Raw genomic sequence first — 19,654 nt, forward strand, 5'->3', positions numbered from 1 at the left:
CGGCGCAGTCCATCCCTACTTCCGGCGCAGCGCTGCCGTTGCCAAGGCAACCCACCCACTTCCGGCGCATCCGCCTTTATTTCCGGCACAGCCTTGCCGTTGCCAAAGCGACCGGGCGCTTCGCTATGACGTCACCATATCCCGCGGGGTGGGGCGGGCGCACCAAGTGATTGACAGCCCCGCTGGCCAATCAACGTTCTATTGCCAGGTTTTATTGCCAGAGGTACGGGGGGGTGGGAAAAATGGAGTGGGCGTGGCTCTCGTAAGCCACGCCCCCGTAGCGGACCTATTGTATGAATGGGGAAAACGGGGGCATCGGAACCGACACCCACGTGGGGAAACTGAGGCACGAAGTGGGGTTGTGGGAGTGGGGAAACTGAGGCACGGGGCGGTACCGCAAAGGGGGAGCAGTGCTGTCACGTGACCCCCCCCCTCATGGGGAAACTGAGGCACAGTTCTGAACCGTAGTGATGCGTTACCTATAGGGGAACCTGGGGCACGGGGCCATCCCATAATGCTCCATTACCCATAGTGATTCATTACCCATAATGCTCCATTACCCATAGTGATTCATTACCCATAATGCTCCATTACCCATAGGGAAACTGAGGCACAGGGCAATCCCATAATGCTCCATTACCCATAATGCTCCATTACCCATAGGGGAAACTGAGGCACAGGGCCATCCCATAATGCCCCATTACCCATAATGCCCTATTAGCCATAGGGAAAACTGAGGCACAGGGCCATCCCATAATGCCCCATTACCCATAATGCCCCATTAGCCATAGGGGAAACTGAGGCACGGAGCCATCCCATAATGCTCTGTTACCCATAATGCCCCATTACCCATAATGCCCCATTACTCCTATGGGGAAACTGAGGCACAGCGCCGTACCGTAGCGAGCCATTACCCCTATGGGGAAACTGAGGCACACATTAGTTCCAATGGGAGACCCATTGTTCCCAATGGGAGATCCGTGGCACCCAACGGGGGATTCATGACTCCCAGTGGGGAAACTGAGGCACAGGGCGGCCCAGTGGGGGATCCATGACTCCCAATGGGGAAACTGAGGCACAGGGCTGCCCAAATGGGGGATTCACGACTCCCAATGGGGGATCCATGGCACCCAGTGGGGAAACTGAGGCACAGGGCTACCCAGTGGGGGATTCACGACTCCCAGTGGGGGATCCATGGCACCCAGTGGAGGATCCATGACTCCCAACGGGGAAACTGAGGCACAGAGCCGTACCGTAGCGCTCCATTACGCACAGGGGAAACTGAGGCACAGGGCTGCCCAGTTGGGGGATCCATGGCACCCAATGGGGGACCCATGATTCCCAGTGGGGAAACTGAGGCACAGAGCTGCCCAGTTGGGGTATCCATGACTCCCAGTGAGGAATCCACGGCACCCAATGGGGGACCCATGATTCCCAGTGGGGAAACTGAGGCACAGGGCTGTCCAAATGGGGGATTCATGACTCCCAATGGGGGATGCATGACTCCCAGTGGGGAAACTGAGGCACAGAGCTGCCCAGTGGGGGATCCATGGCACCCAATGGGGGATGCATGACTCCCAGTGGGGAAACTGAGGCACAGGGCTGCCCAGTGGGGGATCCATGACTCCCAATGGGGAAACTGAGGCACAGGGCTGCCCAAATGGGGGATTCACGACTCCCAATGGGGGATCCATGGCACCCAGTGGGGAAACTGAGGCACAGGGCTACCCAGTGGGGGATCCATGGCACCCAGTGGGGAAACTGAGGCACAGGGCTGCCCAGTGGGGGATCCATGGCACCCAGTGGGGAAACTGAGGCACAGGGCTGCCCAATGGGGGATGCATGACACCCAGTGGGGAAACTGAGGCACAGGGTGGCCCAGTGGGGGATCCATGACACCCAATGGGGGACCCATGACTCCCAGTGGGGAAACTGAGGCACAGAGCTGCCCAGTGGGGGATCCATGGCACCCAATGGGGGATCCATGACTCCCAACAGGGAAACTGAGGCACAGGGCTGTCCAAATGGGGGATTCACGACTCCCAGTGGGGGATCCATGACTCCCAATGGGGGATGCATGACTCCCAGTGGGGAAACTGAGGCACAGAGCCGTACCGTAGCGCTCCATTACGCACAGGGGAAACCGAGGCATGGACCGACCCGCTGGGATCCCCACATCTCCCGGCGGGGTCCCCGAGGCCCAGCCCTACCCTGCGCTCCCGTTGCCCCCAAACTGCTTCCTCTCCAGCCGGTCCTTGTACTGCAGCTCGGGGGTCGCCATCCTCTCGCACCTCTCCCTCTCGGCCGGCCCCAAATCCGCCCTGAGCGCGTAGCCGACCACGGCGGCCGCCCCCCGACCGGGCTGGAAAGGCTTCAGCTTCCCATCGGTGATGGAGGGTCCCGGCAGGGGTCCCCCCCCCCTCAAACAACGCCTGGCCAAAGCCTCGCGCCGCCCGCGCAGCCGCTCCACCTCCTCCCGCATCCTGCGGGGGCCGAATTCTGCCACCTTCCTCCAAAAGGAGCGGTTGAAGTGGACGTAAAGAGCCCAATCCAAGGCGTTCCATTCCCTCAGCCTCTCCGTCTCCCGGCCGGATAAAGGGCGGACGGAGTTTTTCGCCCTGCCGTTTTGGGGAAAAGCCACGACGGCTTCGCGGGGCCAGCAGAGCGCGTGGCGCAGCAGCACCAGCGACTCGTCGAAATATTCCGCCAACAGGACCAGGGGGAAAACGGCGTCCAGGGCTCCGATGGCCGCCGTCACCGCCGTGCCGTTGGACGGGGAGACGTCGGGGAGGCCGAAGTCGAACCACAGGAGGTTGCGGGCGTAGTGGTTGCCTTTGAGGCCGGGTTGGTAGTAGAGGGACGGGGACAGGAGGAAGGCGGAGCGGGACGGAGCGCGGCGGAAAGCCGGCACGGCGGCACGGTAGTAGGAAAAGGCCGACTCGGCGGCCGTGGCCGGGTCGCGGGCGATGGAGAAGTAGAAGCTGTCGGGGGGCATCACGCGGCGGACCTGGGGGGGGGGGGGGGGAAATGGGGGGGTTGGGGGCTGGGTGAGGCCGTAGGGTTTTTGCCGTTGGGGACTTTGGGAAGTGATGACAAACCGCGTCGTGGCCGTGGATCGCAGCGTCCACATGGACACCCGTCCGCCCCATGGAGCCCCATGGGACACCATTGACCCCCATTGACCCCCAATGACCCCCAAAATGACCCCCATTGACCCCCACAACCCCTTTGGACACCATTGACCCCCATTGACCCCCAATGACCCCCAAAATGACCCCCATTGACCCCCACAACCCCTTTGGACACCATTGAACCCCATTGACCCCCAATGACCCCCATTGACCCCCACAACCCCTTTGGACACCATTGACCCCCATTGACCCCCAATGACCCCCAAAATGATCCCCATTGACCCCCACAACCCCTTTAGACACCAATGACCCCCATTGACCCCCAATGACCCCCAAAATGACCCCCATTGACCCCCACAACCCCTTTGGACACCACTGACCCCCATTGACCCCCATTGACCCCCACAACCCCTTTAGACACCAATGACCCCCAAAATGACCCCCATTGACCCCCACAACCCCTTTGGACACCATTGACCCCCATTGACCCCCAATGACCCCCACAACCCCTTTGGACACCATTGACCCCCATTGACCCCCAATGACCCCCAAAATGACCCCCATTGACCCCCACAACCCCTTTGGACACCACTGACCCCCATTGACCCCCATTGACCCCATTGGGCACCACTGATCCCCATGGACCCCCACCGACCCCTTTGGACACCACTGACCCACATTGACCCCCAATGACCCCCAATAACCCCCATTGACCCCATGGACCCCCATGGACCCCATTGACCCCCATTGACCCCCATGGACCCTATTGGACACCACTGATCCACACTGACCCCCAATGACCCCGATTGACCCCATGGACCCCAATGGACCCCATTGACCCCCAATGACCCCCACTGATCCCTTTGGACACCACTGACCCACATTGACCCCCATTGACCCCCATTGACCCCATGGACCCACACTGACCCCATTGGACACCACTGACCCACATTGACCCATCGACCCCCATCGACCCCATGAACACCACCGACCCCATTGGACACCACTGACCCCCACTGACCCCCATTGACTCCCACCGACCCCATTGGCCCCCATTGACCCCATTGACCCCCAATGTCCCCATGGACCCTCACCAACCCAAATGGCCCCCACTGACCCCATTGGCCCTCACTGACCCCCACTGACCCCCACTGACCCCATGGACCCCCATCAACCCCATTGGACACCAGTGACCCCCATTGACTCCCATTGACCCCCACTGACCCCATTGACCCCATTGACCCCCAATATCCCCATGGATCCTCACCAGCCCCATTGGACACCATTGACCCCCACTGACCCCCAACGTCCCCATTGACCCCTTTGTTCCCAACCGTCCCCAATGTCCCAAACATCCCCCAATGTCCCCAAATCCCCCCGCTCCGCCCCCCCCGGGCCCCCCAGCCCCCCACCTCGCTGAGGTTGAACCGCATGTGGTGACAGATGATGTCGAAGGGGGGTCCCCCACTTTTGAACCCCTTCACCCTTTCGGCCCGGAACGTTTCGGGATACCCGAATTGGTAGCGGTGGGGGAGGGCGAAACGAAGCCCCCTCCCCTCCCCGAAGCGGTGCAGGAGGTTCACCACGCTGCTGCCCCCCGTCTTGTGGGTCTTCAGGAACACCAGGTGGGTACGGGGGCGGCAGGGGGGCTGCGGGGCCGCCGGGCGGCTGGGGGGGCAGCGGGGTCAGTAGGGGGATGAGGGGGTCCCTGAGATATGGGGGGGGTGGGTGGGGGGCCAGTGGGGGGAACCCAATGGGATGGAGATCATTATGGGGCAACCAATGGGGTGGAGATCGTTATGGGGCACCCAGTGGGATGGAGGTCATTATGGGGCACCCAATAGTTTGGGAACCATTATAGGGCACCCAATGGGATGGAGATCATTATGGGGCACCCAATGGGGTGGAGGTCATTATGGGGCACCCAGTGGGATGGAGGTCATTATGGGGCACCCAATGGGATGGAGATCATTATGGGGCACCCAATGGGATGGAGGTCATTATGGGGCACCCAGTGGGATGGAGGTCATTATGGGGCACCCAATGGGATGGAGGTCATTATGGGGCACCCAATGGGATGGAGATCATTATGGGGCACCCAGTGGGATGGAGGTCATTATGGGGCACTCAATGGGGTGGAGACCACTATGGGACACTCAGTGGGACCAGTATGGGGCACCCAATGGGATGGAGACCAGTATGGGATACCCAATGGGACCAGTATGGAGCACCCAATGGGATGGGAACCACTATAGGGCACCCAATGGGATGGAAACCAGTATGGGATACCCCATGGGATGGGAACCATTATGGGATACCCCATGGAACCAGCACGGGGCACCCAGTGGGATGGAGACCAGTATGGGATACCCAATGGGACCAGTGTGGGGCACCCAATGGGATGGGAACCATTATGAGATACCCAACGGGATGAAAACCAGTGTGGGATACTCAATGGGACCAGTATGGGATACCCCATGGGATGGGAACCACTATGGGATACCCCATGGGACCAGCATGGGGCACCCAACGGGATGGAGACCAGTATGGGATACCCAATGGGACCAGTATGGAGCACCTAATGGGATGGGAATGATTATAGGGCATCCAATGGGATGGAGACCAGTGTGGGATACCCAGTGGGACCAGTATGGGATACCCAGTGGGACCAGTATGGGGCACCCAATGGGATGGGAATGATTATAGGGCATCCAATGGGATGGAGACCAGTGTGGGATACTCAATGGGACCAGTGTGGGATACCCAGTGGGACCAGTATGGGGCACCCAATGGGATGGAGACCAGTATGGGATACTCAATGGGACCAGTATGGGATACACAATGCGATGGGAACCATTATGGGATACTCAATAGGGCCGGTATGGGGCACCCAATGGGATGGGAATGATTATAGGGCATCCAATGGGATGGAGACCAGTGTGGGATACTCAATGGGACCAGTATGGGATACCCAGTGGGACCAGTATGGGATAAACAATGGGACCAGTATGGGGCACCCAGTGGGACCAGCACGGGACCCCCAACGAAACGGTGACCCATTTTGGGGGCTCAGGGACCCCATGGGGACCCCCCAGGTGACCCCCGATCCTCACCTGCGCCACGGAGGCCCCCCCAGGAGTTGGAGGATGAAACCCACGGCCACGCAGACCCCCAGGACCACCCCAAATCCCTGCAGGTGGCGGCGGGGGGGGGGCACCTTCATGGTCCTGTGAGGTTATGGGGACGTCACCGGGGGGGGGGGTTTGGGATCTTTGGGGTCATTGGTGTCAGGGGGCACTTTGGGGTCAGTGGGGACGTTGGGGGTCACTGCGGGGGGGGGGGGGCACGGAGATCCCAGCCCCACCCGGAGCCACGTAGTGTTGTCACCCCCCCCCCGGGTTCCATTACGGGAATGGGATGAGAACAGCGATGCGTCACTCCCCCCCCCCCCCCCCCGTGTCCCCACCCAATGTCCCCATGACCTCAAAGCGCCACGTGGCCCCCAGACCCCCCCCCACCTCCCCCCATATCCCCACATTTCCCCTTATCCTCATCCTCTCCCCCATACCCCATACCCCCCCCATATCCCATACACCCCACATCCCTGTTCCCCCCCCCATTATCTCTATGCCCCCCCCATTCACTCTATACCACCCCACATCCCCGTACCCCCCCGTTATCTCTATGCCCCCCCATTATCCCTATACCCCCCCACATCCCTGTACCCCCCCAATTATCTCTATACCCCCCCACATCCCTGTACCCCCCCATTATCCCTATGCCCCCCCACATCCCTGTACCCCCCCCATTATCCCTGTACCCCCCCCCATCCCCACCCCCCCCAAATCCACTCTATCCCCCCCCCCCCAACCCTGTACCCCCTATGCGGCCCCCCCCATCCCTATATCCCCAACCATCCCCCAGGCCCCCACATTCCCCCCCATATCCCCAAACCCCATGGCCCCACATCCCCCCATGGCCCCCCCCCCCACATCCCCCCATGTCCCCCTCTCCAAATCCCCCCATGTTCCCCCCCACGCCCCCCCCCTCCAACCCCATAACTTCTTTACCTCCTCTCAGCCCCTCCTCATCCCGATACGTCCCTATGGGTGGGGGGGGGGGGTACTGGGATGGACTGGGAGGGCACTGGGAGGGGACTGGGGGCACTGGGAGGGCACGAGGACTGGGGGGGGGGGGGCACGGCGAGGGGGGGGGGGGCACTGGGAGGAGCTGAGGGGGTCCTTGAGCGGTCCCGGTTGGGGGGGGGGGGGCAGTGGGGGGTGCTGGGGGGCACTGGGGGGGTACTGGGGGGTACTGGGGGGGCACTGGGGGGATACTGGGGGGTACTGGGGGGGGTCTGGGGGGGTCCCGGCGCGTTCGACGAAGTTTTCCTTCTCTGTGTCCCCGCCTCCCTTCCCCCCCCCCGCCCCGCCCTGAGGGGGGACGTCCTGGGATTGGGGGGGGGATGGGAAAAGTTTGGGACGGGACTGGGAGGGACTGGGGGGAGGGGGGGGGAACTGGGAGATACTGGGAGGGAGTGGGAAGGGGCTGGGGGGGGCACTGGGAGGGAATGGGAGGGGACTGGGAGATACTGGGAGGGAATGGGGGGGACTGGGTGATACTGGGAGGGAGTGGGAAGGGGCTGGGGGGGGTACTGGGATGGGATTGGGGTGGGAGTGATGGGAACTGGGAGATACTGGGAGGGATTGGGAGGGGGCTGGGTGATACTGGGAAGGAATGGGGAGGGACTGGGTGATACTGGGAGGGAACTGGGAAGGGTCGGGGGGGAACTGGGAAAGGATTGGGGTGGGAGCGATGGGAACTGGGAGATACTGGGAGGGAATGGGGGGGGACTGGGGGGATACTGGGAGGGAATGGGGAAGGGTCGGGGGGGGAACTGGGATGGGATTGGGGTGGGAGTGATGGGAACTGGGAGATACTGGGAGGGAATGGGAGGGGGCTGGGTGATACTGGGAGGGAATGGGGAAGGGTCGGGGGGGGAACTGGGATGGGATTGGGGTGGGAGCGATGGGAACTGGGAGATACTGGGAGGGATTGGGAGGGGGCTGGGTGATACTGGGAAGGAATGGGGGGGGACTGGGTGATACTGGGAGGGAACTGGGAAGGGTTGGGGGGGGAACTGGGATGGGATTGGAGTGGGAGCAATGGGAACTGGGAGATACTGGGAGGGAATGGGAGGGGGCTGGGTGATACTGGGATGGGACTGGGAGATACTGGGATGGATTGGGAGGGAACTGGGGGGATACTGGGAGGGAAGTGGGAAGGGTTGGGGGGGAACTGGGAAGGGATTGGGGTGGGAGCAATGGGAACTGGGAGATACTGGGAGGGAATGGGAGGGGGCTGGGGGGGGGCAGTGGGAGGTACTGGGCTGGATTTGGGAGAGGAACTGGGAGATACTGGGAAGGATGGGGGGAGGAATTGGGGGATACTGGGAGGGCAATGGGAGGGAATGGGAAGGGGCTGGGGGGGGCACTGGGATGGATTTGGGAGGGGGGGGGGGGAACTGGGAAACACTGGAAGATACTGGGAACGGAAACTGGGGGGGGGGGCTGGGGGGGAACTGGGAAAGTTTTGGGGGAAAAATGGGGATGGGGACCCCGATATGGGGGGGCTGTGGGGACACAGCTATAGGGCCCTATAGGGACCTTCTATAGGGGCTATAGGGACATGGGGGCTATGGGGACACAGAGCCTATAGGGACATGGCTATAGGGCCCTATAGGGACCCTTCTATAGGGGTTATAGGGACAAGGGGGCTATAGGGACACAGGGGCTATGGGGACACGGCTATAGGGCCCTATAGGGACCCCTCTATAGGGGCTATAGGGACATGGGGGCTATAGGGACACAGGGCCTATAGGGACATGGCCATAAGGTGCTGTAGGAACCCCGCTATGTGGGTCTATAGGGACCCCAAACTGTAGGGTCCCAAACTCCCTATAGGGACCCTCAGGCCATAGGGTGCTATAGGGACCCCACTGTGTGGGTTATAGGAATTCTGCTTTGAGGGAGGTATAGGAACGCCACCACAGGCTGCTATAGGGGCCCAACAGTAGGGCCCTATAGGAGCCCGGCCATAGGACCCTATAGGGACGTGGCTATAGGGTCCTGTGGGGCCTGGCTGTAGGATTTCATGTAGCAGTGACTGTAGCAGGCTGTAGGATCCAGCCATACGGCCCTATAGGGACCCCGCTCTGGGGGGCTATTGGGATGCAGCTATAGGGCCTGGCTATAGGGTGCTATAGGGACCTCTAGAGCCCTATTGGGACATGGCTATGGGGTGCTATAGGGACCTGACTATGCAGGACTATATGGACTTTGCTATGGGGCACAGTTATAGGGCACTATAGGAGCCCAACAACAATGCCCTATAGCACCCTATAGTGGGTTCCCTATAGTGCCCTATAGCAGGTACCTATAACTCCATGTAGTGAGTCCCTATGGCCCATATGGCAGGCTCTCTTTAGGACCCTATAGCAGGTTCCCTATAGCCCCACATAGAGAAGTCCTTATAGCCCCATATAGATGGCTCCCCATAGTCCTATATAGAAAACCCCTACAGCCATAGAGAGTGTCCCTATGGCCCAAATAGTATCCGCCCTATAGGGCCCTATAGTGGGTCCCTGTAGCCAGCCCCATATAGCGGGTCCCTACAGCCCCATACAGCGGGGCTCCCTATAGGGCCATATAGTGGGACCCCGTATTGGGCTCCCTATAGGGCTGTATAGCAGGGTTCCTCCTATGGCTCCCTATAGGGCCATATAGTGGGACCCTACAGTGGGCTGCTATAGGGCCATACAGTGGGGTTCCTCCTATGGCTCCCTATAGGGCCGTATATGGGATTCCTCCTACGGCTCCCTATAGGGCGGTATAGCAGGGTTCCTCCCATAGCTCCCTATAGGGCCATATAGTGGGATCCTATAGTGGGCTCCCTATAGGGCCACGTATGGGGTTCCTCCTATAGCTCCCTATAGGGCCATATAGTGGGACCCTACAGTGGGTTCCTTATAGGACCATATAGGGGGATTCCTCCTACGGCTCCCTATAGGGCCATGTAGCAGGGTTCCTCCTATAGCTCCCTATAGGGCCATACAGTGGGACCCTATAGTGGGCTCCCTATAGGGCCCTATAGCGGGGTTCCTCCTACGGCTCCCTATAGGCCCTATGGCTGCGTTCCTATAGCCCCCCCATAGTGCCCCATAGGGCCCCGCTAAGCGGGGCTTTAAGGAACCAAAAAGAGAATCCTATAGGACCGGCCCCCAGACCCCTAAAGTGACCCCAATAGGCCCCGCCCCTTACTCCCCCTCCCCCCGAGGAAAGGGGGCGGGGCCAGGTTCGCGCATGCGCGTTACAAAACGGCACCACCCCCCGTTCAGCTCCGCCCCCTTTTTTTTTCTGCCGTCGCGAATTTTCCCGCGCGCGGGAAGGCACGTGTGGGGGGGGCGTGACGTCACCGTGAGGCGAGGCGGGGGGGGGGGCGGGGGGGGGAGGAGGGACCCCCGATTTGGGAGGGGGGCGTTGAGGGGGGGGGGAAATGTGGGGTCCGTGGGGGGGTTTGGGGCGGCCTTACGGGGAAATGCGGGGCTTTGGGACCCCCCCACACATCCTATGGGACCCCGGCCCCCCCCCAGGGGGATTTTATGGGGGAAATGTGGGGTCTGGGGGGGGGATTTGGGGTGTGGGACCCCCCCATGGGGCCCTGCCCCCCCCCTTCAGGGACTGTATGGGGAAATGTGGGGTATGGGACCCCCCCAGGTGGTCTTATGGGGGGAAATTGGGGGTAGGGAGCCCCCCCACCCCCTCCTTTTTGGGGTTTTATGGGGAAGTTTGGGGTCTGTGGGGTTGGGGGGGGGGAATGTGATTTGGGATCCCCCCCCCACAGCCTGAGGGACTTTATGGGGAAATGGGGGCTGTGGGACCCCCAGGTGGTCTTAATGTGGGGACTGAGACCCCCCCGCCCCCATGGGAACTTATAGGGGAAATGGGGCTTCGGGACCCCCATGTGAGCTTATGGGGGAAATGGAGGGCATGGGACCCCCCCATGTTACCTTATAGGGGAAACGTGGAGCACGGCACCCCCCCCCCTATTTGATCTTATAGGGGAAATCGAGGGTTTGGGACCCCCCCGTGTGCTCTTATAGGGGAAATGGGGGCTTGGGAGTCTCCCTAAGTGACCTTATGGGGGAAATTGGGGCACAGGACCCCCCCCCCCACATGATCTTATGGGGGAAATGAGGGGCACGGGACCCCCCCATGTTACCTTATGGGGGAAATGTGGGGCACAGGACCCCCCCATGTGATCTTTTAGGGGAAATGTGGGTCTGGGACCCCCCCCCATGTTGTCTCAAAGGGGGTATGTGGGGCATGAGACCCCCCCCCCATGTGACCTTATAGGGGAAATCAAGGGTTTGGGACCCCCCTATATGCTCTTATAGGGGAGATGGGGGGCTTGGGAGTCTCCCTAAGTGATCTTATGGGGGAAATGTGGGGCACGGGACCCCCCCATGTTACCTTATAGGGGAAATGTGGGGCACAGGACCCCCCCATGTTACCTTATAGGGGAAATGTGGGGCACGGGACCCCCTGTGTTCCGTTATAGGGGAAATGTGGGGCACAGGACCCCCCCATGTTACCTTATAGGGGAAATGTGGGGCACGGGACCCCCTGTGTTCCGTTATAGGGGTAATGTGGGGCACAGGACACCCCCATGTTACCTTATAGGGGAAATATGGGGCATGGGACCCCCTGTGTTCCGTTATAGGGGTAATGTGGGGCACGGGACCCCCCCCAAACATCCCCAATGTCCCCAGGTCCGTCCCCATGGACCCACAACATCCCACCCAACCCTCGGTGCCGCCCTCCAGCCCGTAAGTTGGGGTGACACAGAATCGTCCCCAACCTCCCCCCCCCAACAACCCCCCCCCCCATTGCGACCCCCCCACCCCCACACCTCGTGCCCCCCCACTGTGCCCCCATTGACCCCCCAGTGCCAGCAGCGACGCTGAGGACTCAGGCAGTGACTTTGAGGACACCCTGCCCCAAAAATCGGGGCTGAGGAAGAACCCCCCACGCCGCCGTCACCCTGTAGGTGTCACCCCCCCCCCCTCTGACCTCCCTGCCCCACCCCGTGTCACCTCTGCACCCCCCACCCCCCGCTGTCACCGTGTCACCCTGCAGGTCCCCAAACGGAGGAGGTTGGGGGATGAAAGCGAGGAGGGGGAGAACAGCCTCTACCAGGCCGTCGTCGGGGGGAGGGCGGCTGTGCAGGTGATGGGGGGCTGGGGGGGGAAATGGGGGCAGTGGGGGGCAAAGGGGACATTGGGGGACAGTGGGGGCACTGGGGACATTGGGGGCAGTGGGGACATCTGGGGGCAATGGGGGGCAGTGGGTCAATGGTGGGCAGTGGGGAAAATGGGGGCAGTGGGGAAAATGGGGGCAGTGGGGGACAATGGGGACAGTGGGGGCAATGGGGACAATTGGGGCACTGGGGACATTGGGGGCACTGGGGACATCTGGGGGCAATGGGGGGCAGTGGGTCAATGGGGGGCAGTGGGGAAAATGGGGGCAGTGGGGGACAATGGGGACAGTGGGGGCAATGGGGACAATTGGGGCACTGGGGACATTGGGGGCACTGGGGACATTGGGGGCAGTGGGGACATCTGGGGGCAATGGGGGGCAGTGGGAAAAATGGGGGCAGTGGGGGACAATGGGGACAGTGGGGCAATGGGGACAATTGGGGCACTGGGGACATTGGGGGCAGTGGGGACATCTGGGGGCAGTGGGGACATCTGGGGGCAATGGGGGCAGTGGGTCAATGGGGGGCAGTGCGGAAAATGGGGGCAGTGGGGGACAATGGGGACAGTGGGGGCAATGGGGACAATTGGGGCACTGGGGACATTGGGGGCACTGGGGACATTGGGGGCAGTGGGGACATCTGGGGGCAATGGGGGGCAGTGGGTCAATGGGGGGCAGTGGGGAAAATGGGGGCAGTGGGGGACAATGGGGACAGTGGGGGCAATGGGGACAATTGGGGGCAGTGGGGACATTGGGGGCAGTGGGGACATCTGGGGGCAGTGGGGACATCTGGGGGCAATGGGGGCAGTGGGTCAATGGGGGGCAGTGGGGAAAATGGGGGCAGTGGGGGACAATGGGGACAGTGGGGGACAATGGGGACAGCACGGGCAATGGGGAACAATGGGGACCCATCGTATGTCATTGCGTGTCACCTCGTGTCACCATAGCGTGCCATCCCATGTCCATCCCATGTCCCCATGCCCACATGTCCATCCCGTGTCCATCCCATGTCCCCGTGTCCCCATGTCCTTCCCATGTCCATCTTGTGTCCATCCCATGTTCTCATGTCTGTCCCTGTCCATCCCGTGTCCATCCTGTGTCCATCCCATGTCCCCATGTCCATCCCGTGTCCCCATGTCCCCATGTCCATCCCATGTCCCCATGTCCATCCCGTGTCCCCATGTCTATCCCATGTCCCCATGTCCATCCCATGTCCACATGTCCATCCCGTGTCCCCGTGTCCCCATGTCCATCCCGTGTCCCCATGTCCCCATGTCTATCCCATGTCCACATGTCCATCCTGTGTCCCCATGTCCATCCCGTGTCCCCATGTCCCCATGTCCATCCCATGTCCCCATGTCCCCATGTCTATCCCATGTCCCCATGTCCATCCCGTGTCCCCATGTCCATCCCATGTCCCCATGTCCCCATGTCCATCCCGTGTCCCCGTGTCCCCATGTCCATCCCGTGTCCCCATGTCCCCATGTCTATCCCATGTCCACATGTCCATCCTGTGTCCCCATGTCCATCCCGTGTCCCCATGTCCATCCCGTGTCCCCATGTCCCCATGTCCATCCCATGTCCCCATGTCCCCATGTCCATCCCATGTCCCCATGTCCATCCCATGTCCCCATGTCCCCATGTCTATCCCATGTCCCCATGTCCATCCCGTGTCCCCATGTCCATCCCATGTCCCCATGTCCCCATGTCTATCCCATGTCCCCATGTCCATCCCGTGTCCCCATGTCCATCCCATGTCCCCATGTCCCCATGTCTATCCCATGTCCCCATGTCCATCCCGTGTCCCCATGTCCCCATGTCCATCCCATGTCCCCATGTCCCCATGTCTGTCCCATGTCCCCATGTCCACCCCGTGTCCCGCAGGCTGTGGCAGACAAGTGGTTGGAGGACTACAAACGCGACCGCACCGCCGCCTTCCTGCAGCTGCTCAACTTCATCGTCCGCTCCTGCGGCTGCCGAGGTCCCCGAATGTCCCCGTGTGTCCCCGTGTGTCCCCGTGTGTCCTCACGTGTCCCCACGTGTCACCACGTGTCCCCATCTGTCACCCCAGGGACGGTGACGGCGGCGATGCTGCAGGAGTTGGACAACGTGGGCATCATCCAGCGGCTGACAGAGAGCTTCCAGGAGGTGGGGACATCGTGGGGACATGATGGGACATCATGGGGGCATCATGGGGATGTGGGGACATCGTGGGGACATCATGGGGGCATCATGGGGACGGGAGGAGGAGGAGAGGTTGGAGGAGCTGCCGTGGGGTCAGGCTGTGGGAGCTGTGGGGACATGGGGACAGGGCCACCATGTCACCTCCTGTCACTGTCATCCCCTGTCCCCATGGTCACAGTGACACCAGATGTGACAAGGATGGTACCATCACGTCACCCTGTCCTTGTCCCCACGGCCACAGTGACAAGAGGTGACACAAGGGTGGTTCCATCATGTCACCACACCCCTGTCACTCATCCCTGTCACCCCCTGTCCTTGTCCCCACGGCCACAATGACTCCAGGTGACACAAGGATGGTTCCATCATGTCACCACACCCCCCGTCCTTGTCCCCATGGTCACGGTGACTCCAGGTGACACAAGAATGGTACCATCTTGTCACCCATTCTTGTCACCTCTTGTCCTTATCCCATGGCCGCAGTGTCCCCAGCTGTCACAAGGATGGTACCCCTGTGTCACCCTGTCCCTGTCACTCATCCCTGTCACCCCCTGTCCTTGTCCCCATGGCCACAGTGACTCCAGGTGACACAAATGGTTGAATCCATCATGTCACCACACCCCTGTCACTCATCCCTGTCACCCCCCGTCCTTGTCCCCATGGTCACAGTGACTCCAGATGACACAAGAATGGTACCATCTTGTCACCCATTCTTGTCACCTGCTGTCCTTGTCCCCATGGCCACAGTGACAAGAAGTGACACACCGATGGTTCCATCATGTCACCACACCCCCGTCCTTGTCCCCATGGCCACAGTCACAAGGGGTGACACAAGGGTGGTTCCATCGTGTCACCACACCCCTGTCACTCATCCCTGTCACCCCCTGTCCTTGTCCCCATGGCCACAGTGACAAGGGGTGACACAAGGATGGCTCTATCATGTCACCGCACCCCTGTCACTCATCCCTGTCACCCCCTGTCCTTGTCCCCATGGTCACGGTGACTCCAGGTGACACAAGGATGGTTCCATCATGTCACCACACCCCTGTCACCCCCCGTCCTTGTCCCCACGGCCGCGGTGCCCCCAGCCGTCACAAGGACGGTCCCCTGATGTCCCCCCCCCCTCACCCCCCCAGGGCTCGGCCTCCTACCCGCTGTCCCTGCAGACGCGACGCTGGCGCCGTTTCCGGGTGACGTTTGGGGACATGGTGGCAGCGCTGGCCCTGCGGTGCCGGCACGGCGCGCTGTACGACGGCTTCCTGCTGGGCGGCCTCGTGGCGCTGCTCACCACCATGAGCGACTGCCACCTCAGGGCCTTCCGGCACACCGCCACCGTGGCGGGTGGGTGACACCGCAGGGTGGGGGACAGCAGGGGCTGGGGGACATCTTTGGGTGGGGGACACTGCCAGAGGGGTGACATCAGAGGGTGGGGGACACTGGAGGGTGGGGGACATCAGAGGGTGGGGGACATCAGAGTGTGGGTGACAAAAATGGGTGGGTGACATCAGAGAGTGGGGGACATCAGTGGGTGGGTGACATCGGAGGGTGGGTGACACCGCAGGGTGGGGGACAACAGGGGGTGGGGGACATCTTTGGGTGGGAGACGCTGCCAGAGGGGTGACATCAGAGGGTGGGGGACACTGGAGGGTGAGGGACATCAGGGTGTGGGTGACAAAAATGGGTGGGTGACAGGAATGGGTGGGTGACACCAGAGGGTGGGGGACACCAGAAGGTGGGGGACACCAGAGGGCAGGGGACACTGCCAGAGGGGTGACATCAGAGGGTGGGGGACATCAGAGGGTGGGGGACATCAGAGGGTGGGGGACACCAGTGGATGGGGGACATCAGTGGGGAGTGACACCAGTGGGTGGGTGACATCTTTGGGTGGGGGATGGGTGACAAGAATGGGTGGGTGACATCAGAGAGTGGGGGACATCAGTGGGTGGGTGACATCGGAGGGTGGGGGACACCAGGGGGTGGGGGACACCAGAGGGTGGAGGACATCAGAGGATGGGTGACAAGAATGGGTGGGTGACATTGGAGGGTGGGTGACAAGAATGGGTGGGGGACACTGCCAGAGGGGTGACATCAGAGGGTGGGTGACAAGAATGGGTGGGTGACACCAGAGGGTGGGGGACACCAGAGGGGGGAGGACATAAGAGGATGGGTGACAAGAATGGGGGGGGTGACATCAGAGAGTGGGGGACATCAGTGGGTGGGTGACATCGGTGGGGAGTGACACCAGTGGGTTGGTGACATCTTTGAGTGGGTGACACCAGCAGGTAGGTGATATTTTGGGCTGGGTGACATCATTGGGTGACATTGTCGGATGGGTGACACCTTTGGGTGGGTGACACCCCTGGGTGCGCTCCCCCATCCCGACGTCACCCTGTGTCCCCAACTCGCCCCACATCACCCCATGCCCTCCTTGGCCCCACGTTCCCCCAGTGTCCCCGTCACCCCACGTCCCTCCCTGTCCCCATGTCTGTGTCCCCCCATGTCACCCCACGTCCCCCCACATCCTTGTGTCCCCCATGTCTGTGTGTCACCCCATCCCCTCATGTCCCCACATCCCCTCCGTGTCCCCCCATGTCTGTGTGTCACCCCCTCCCCCCACACCCCCCCACGTCTCTGCGTCACCCCAAGTCACCGTCCCATGGCCGTGTCCCCCCATGTCCACGTGTCCCCCTGTGTCTGTGTCACCTCCTCCCCCGATGTCCCCATGTCCCCCCACGTCCCCCCACATCCTTGTGTCCCCCATGTATGTGTGTCACCCCATCTCCCCATGTCCCCACGTCCCCCCGTGTCCCCCCATGTCTGTGTGTCTCCCCAAGCTGCCATCCCACGGCCATGTCCCCCCATGTCCCCCCATGTCTGTGTGTTACCCTCTCCCCCCACATCCCCATGTCCCCCCCATGTCCCCCCACGTCCCCCCATGTCCCCCCATGTCTGTGTGTCTCCCCAAGCTGCCATCCCATGGCCATGTCCCCCGTGTCCCCCCACGTCCCCCATGTCCCCCCACGTCCCCCGCATCCCCCCATGTCCCCCCACGTCCCCCCACGTCCCCACACCCCCCCACTTCCCCCCACGTCTCTGTGTCACCCCAAGTCACCATCCCATGGCCGTGTCCCCCCACGTCCCCATGTCCCCCCATGTCTGCGTGTCCCCCCAAGCTGCCACCCCACGGCCGTGTCCCCCCATGGTGTCCCCCCCCCCTCTCCTTGTCCCCCCCCCAGCCCTGAAGCTGATGTCAGCCCTGGTGGAGGTGGCCGTGGGGCTGAAGGAGCTGCAGGGCAGCACCAGGCGCCTCTACGAGGCTGAGCGAGCCAAGAGCCCCCCCAGGAGGGGGGCTGCCAAGCTGGAGGAGCTGTGGGACGGGCAGTGCCAGGTGGGGGGCGGGGGGGCAAGGGGGGGGGCTGGGGGCATGGGGAGATGTGGGGGGGGGGGGGTTGGGGGTATGTAGGGGGATGGGGTTGTTGTGGGGATGGGGGGGGAGAGGGGGTGATGTGGGGGTGCCTGGGGGATATGGGGGTGTTTTGGGGGGGTGGGAGCAGCGAGGGGGGATGTGGGGCACGTGGGGGGGGGTGGGATCACTGGGGGGGGGATATGGGGTCACCGGGGGGGGATATGGGGACCACGGGAGGGGATATGGGGTCACTGAGGGGGGATATGGGGACCCCGGGGGGGGATATGGGGACACTGGGGGGTTGCTTTGGGGGGGATGTGGGGTCACTGGGGGGGGATATGGGGTCACTGGGGGGGGGATATGGGGACACTGGGGGGGAATATGGGGTCACTGGGGGGGGGATATGGGGTCATTGGGGGTTGGATATGGGGACATTGGGAGGGTGGGGGGGTTGCTTTGGGGGGGATGTGGGGTCACTGGGGGGGATATGGGGTCACTGGGGGGTGGGGGGTTGCTTTGGGGGGGATGTGGGGTCACTGGGGGGGGATATGGGGTCACTGGGGGGTGGGGGGTTGCTTTGGGGGGGATGTGGGGTCACGGGGGGATATGGGGTCACTGGGGGGGGATATGGGGTCACTGGGGGGGGGATATGGGGTCACTGGGGGTTGGATATGGGGACATTGGGAGGGTGGGGGGTTGCTTTGGGGGGGATGTGGGGTCACAGGGGGGGATATGGGGACATTGGGGGGGGGATATGGGGTCACTGGGGGGATATGGGGACATTGGGGGGGGGATATGGGGTCACTGGGGGGATGTGGGGACAAGTGAGGGGGGATGTGGGGACACTGGGGGGGATATGGGGACACCGGGGGGGGGGATATGGGGACACTGGGGGGTTGCTTTGGGGGGGATGTGGGGTCACTGCGGGGGGGTTAGGTGGTCACTGGGGGGGGAATATGGGGTCACCGGAGGGGGATATGGGGTCACTGGGGGGGGATATGGGGACCCCGGGGGGGGATATGGGGACACTGGGGGGTGGGGGGTTGCTTTGGGGGGGATGTGGGGTCACTGGGGGGGGGATATGGGGACACTGCGGGGAAGTGGGGACACTGGGAGGGTGGGGGGATCCTTGGGGGCGATATGGGAATATTTGGGGGGGATGTGGGGTCACTGGGGGGATATGGGGTCAGCGTGGGGTTATGGGGCCAGCGGGGCGATGGGGAAGATGTGGGGACACCGTGGGGATCCATGGGGGTCGTGGGGTCAGCGTGGGGACGGGGGGGGGCGGGGGGTTGTCTCGGGGCGGTTTGGGGCTTGGGGACGCGGGGGCTGGGGGCGCTTTGGGGTCGGGGCCGCTTTTGGGGTCGGGGGGCACCGGGGGACGGCGGCGTCCCCGCGCAGCTGAGGGAGCAGCAGAAGGAGCTGGAGGCGGCCATGAACTCCATCTTCAGGGGGGTCTTCGTGCATCGCTACAGGTGGGGGGCGGGGGGGAGGGGGGGGGTCTGTGGGGTGACAGTGGGGTGACAGTGGGGTGACAGTGGGGTGACAGTGGGGGGAGTCCATGGGATGTTTTGCGCTGTTATGGGGTGCTGTGGGGTGTTATGGGATGCCATGGGGTGCTA

The 19,654-nt window shown here is 62.3% G+C and overlaps 2 protein-coding genes across 12 annotated transcripts in view; one reads left to right on the forward strand and one right to left on the reverse strand.

Moving 5' to 3' along the window:
* Nucleotides 1–111: 111 nt before the first annotated feature.
* On the reverse strand, nt 112–7,314 carry GAL3ST4 (galactose-3-O-sulfotransferase 4). The gene is made up of 4 exons (XM_090129511.1): nt 7,202–7,314; nt 6,245–6,358; nt 4,544–4,799; nt 112–3,007 (listed from the first exon to the last, which is right to left on the reverse strand). The coding sequence occupies exons 2-4, from the start codon at nt 6,352–6,354 to the stop codon at nt 2,207–2,209; spliced, it is 1,167 nt and encodes a 388-aa protein (XP_089985637.1). The 5' UTR covers nt 6,355–6,358; nt 7,202–7,314; the 3' UTR covers nt 112–2,206.
* Nucleotides 7,315–10,461: 3,147 nt separating this feature from the next.
* Nucleotides 10,462–19,654, forward strand: part of STAG3 (STAG3 cohesin complex component) — a 46,611-nt gene continuing 37,418 nt past the window's right edge. For 4 of the 11 annotated variants that reach the window (XM_090129489.1, XM_090129487.1, XM_090129490.1 and 1 more), the window contains exons 1-9: nt 10,464–10,578; nt 11,962–12,018; nt 12,139–12,235; nt 12,329–12,418; nt 14,330–14,426; nt 14,517–14,593; nt 15,763–15,967; nt 17,863–18,014; nt 19,434–19,507. In XM_090129489.1, coding sequence (XP_089985615.1) covers nt 10,493–10,578; nt 11,962–12,018; nt 12,139–12,235; nt 12,329–12,418; nt 14,330–14,426; nt 14,517–14,593; nt 15,763–15,967; nt 17,863–18,014; nt 19,434–19,507 — 935 coding nt within the window. In that variant the 5' untranslated portion in view covers nt 10,464–10,492. The other 7 variants (XM_090129481.1, XM_090129491.1, XM_090129484.1 and 4 more) reach the window with 6 other exon arrangements.

The sequence above is a fragment of the Phasianus colchicus genome, chromosome 36 (assembly GCF_987193195.1).
Source record: "Phasianus colchicus chromosome 36, bPhaCol1.hap1.1, whole genome shotgun sequence".
Taxonomy (NCBI): Eukaryota; Metazoa; Chordata; class Aves; order Galliformes; family Phasianidae; genus Phasianus; species Phasianus colchicus.

Bases quoted from the DNA above. Each gene is read 5' to 3' on its own strand.
- GAL3ST4 (XM_090129511.1), bottom strand. From the start codon at position 6,354: ATGAAGGTGCCCCCCCCCCGCCGCCACCTGCAGGGATTTGGGGTGGTC. The intron at 4,800-6,244 runs GTGAGGATCGGG...CTGCCCCCCCAG, and splicing joins GGGGGGCCTCCGTGGCGCAG to CCGCCCGGCGGCCCCGCAGC. The intron at 3,008-4,543 runs GTGGGGGGCTGG...CCCCCCCCCCAG, and splicing joins TGCGGTTCAACCTCAGCGAG to GTCCGCCGCGTGATGCCCCC.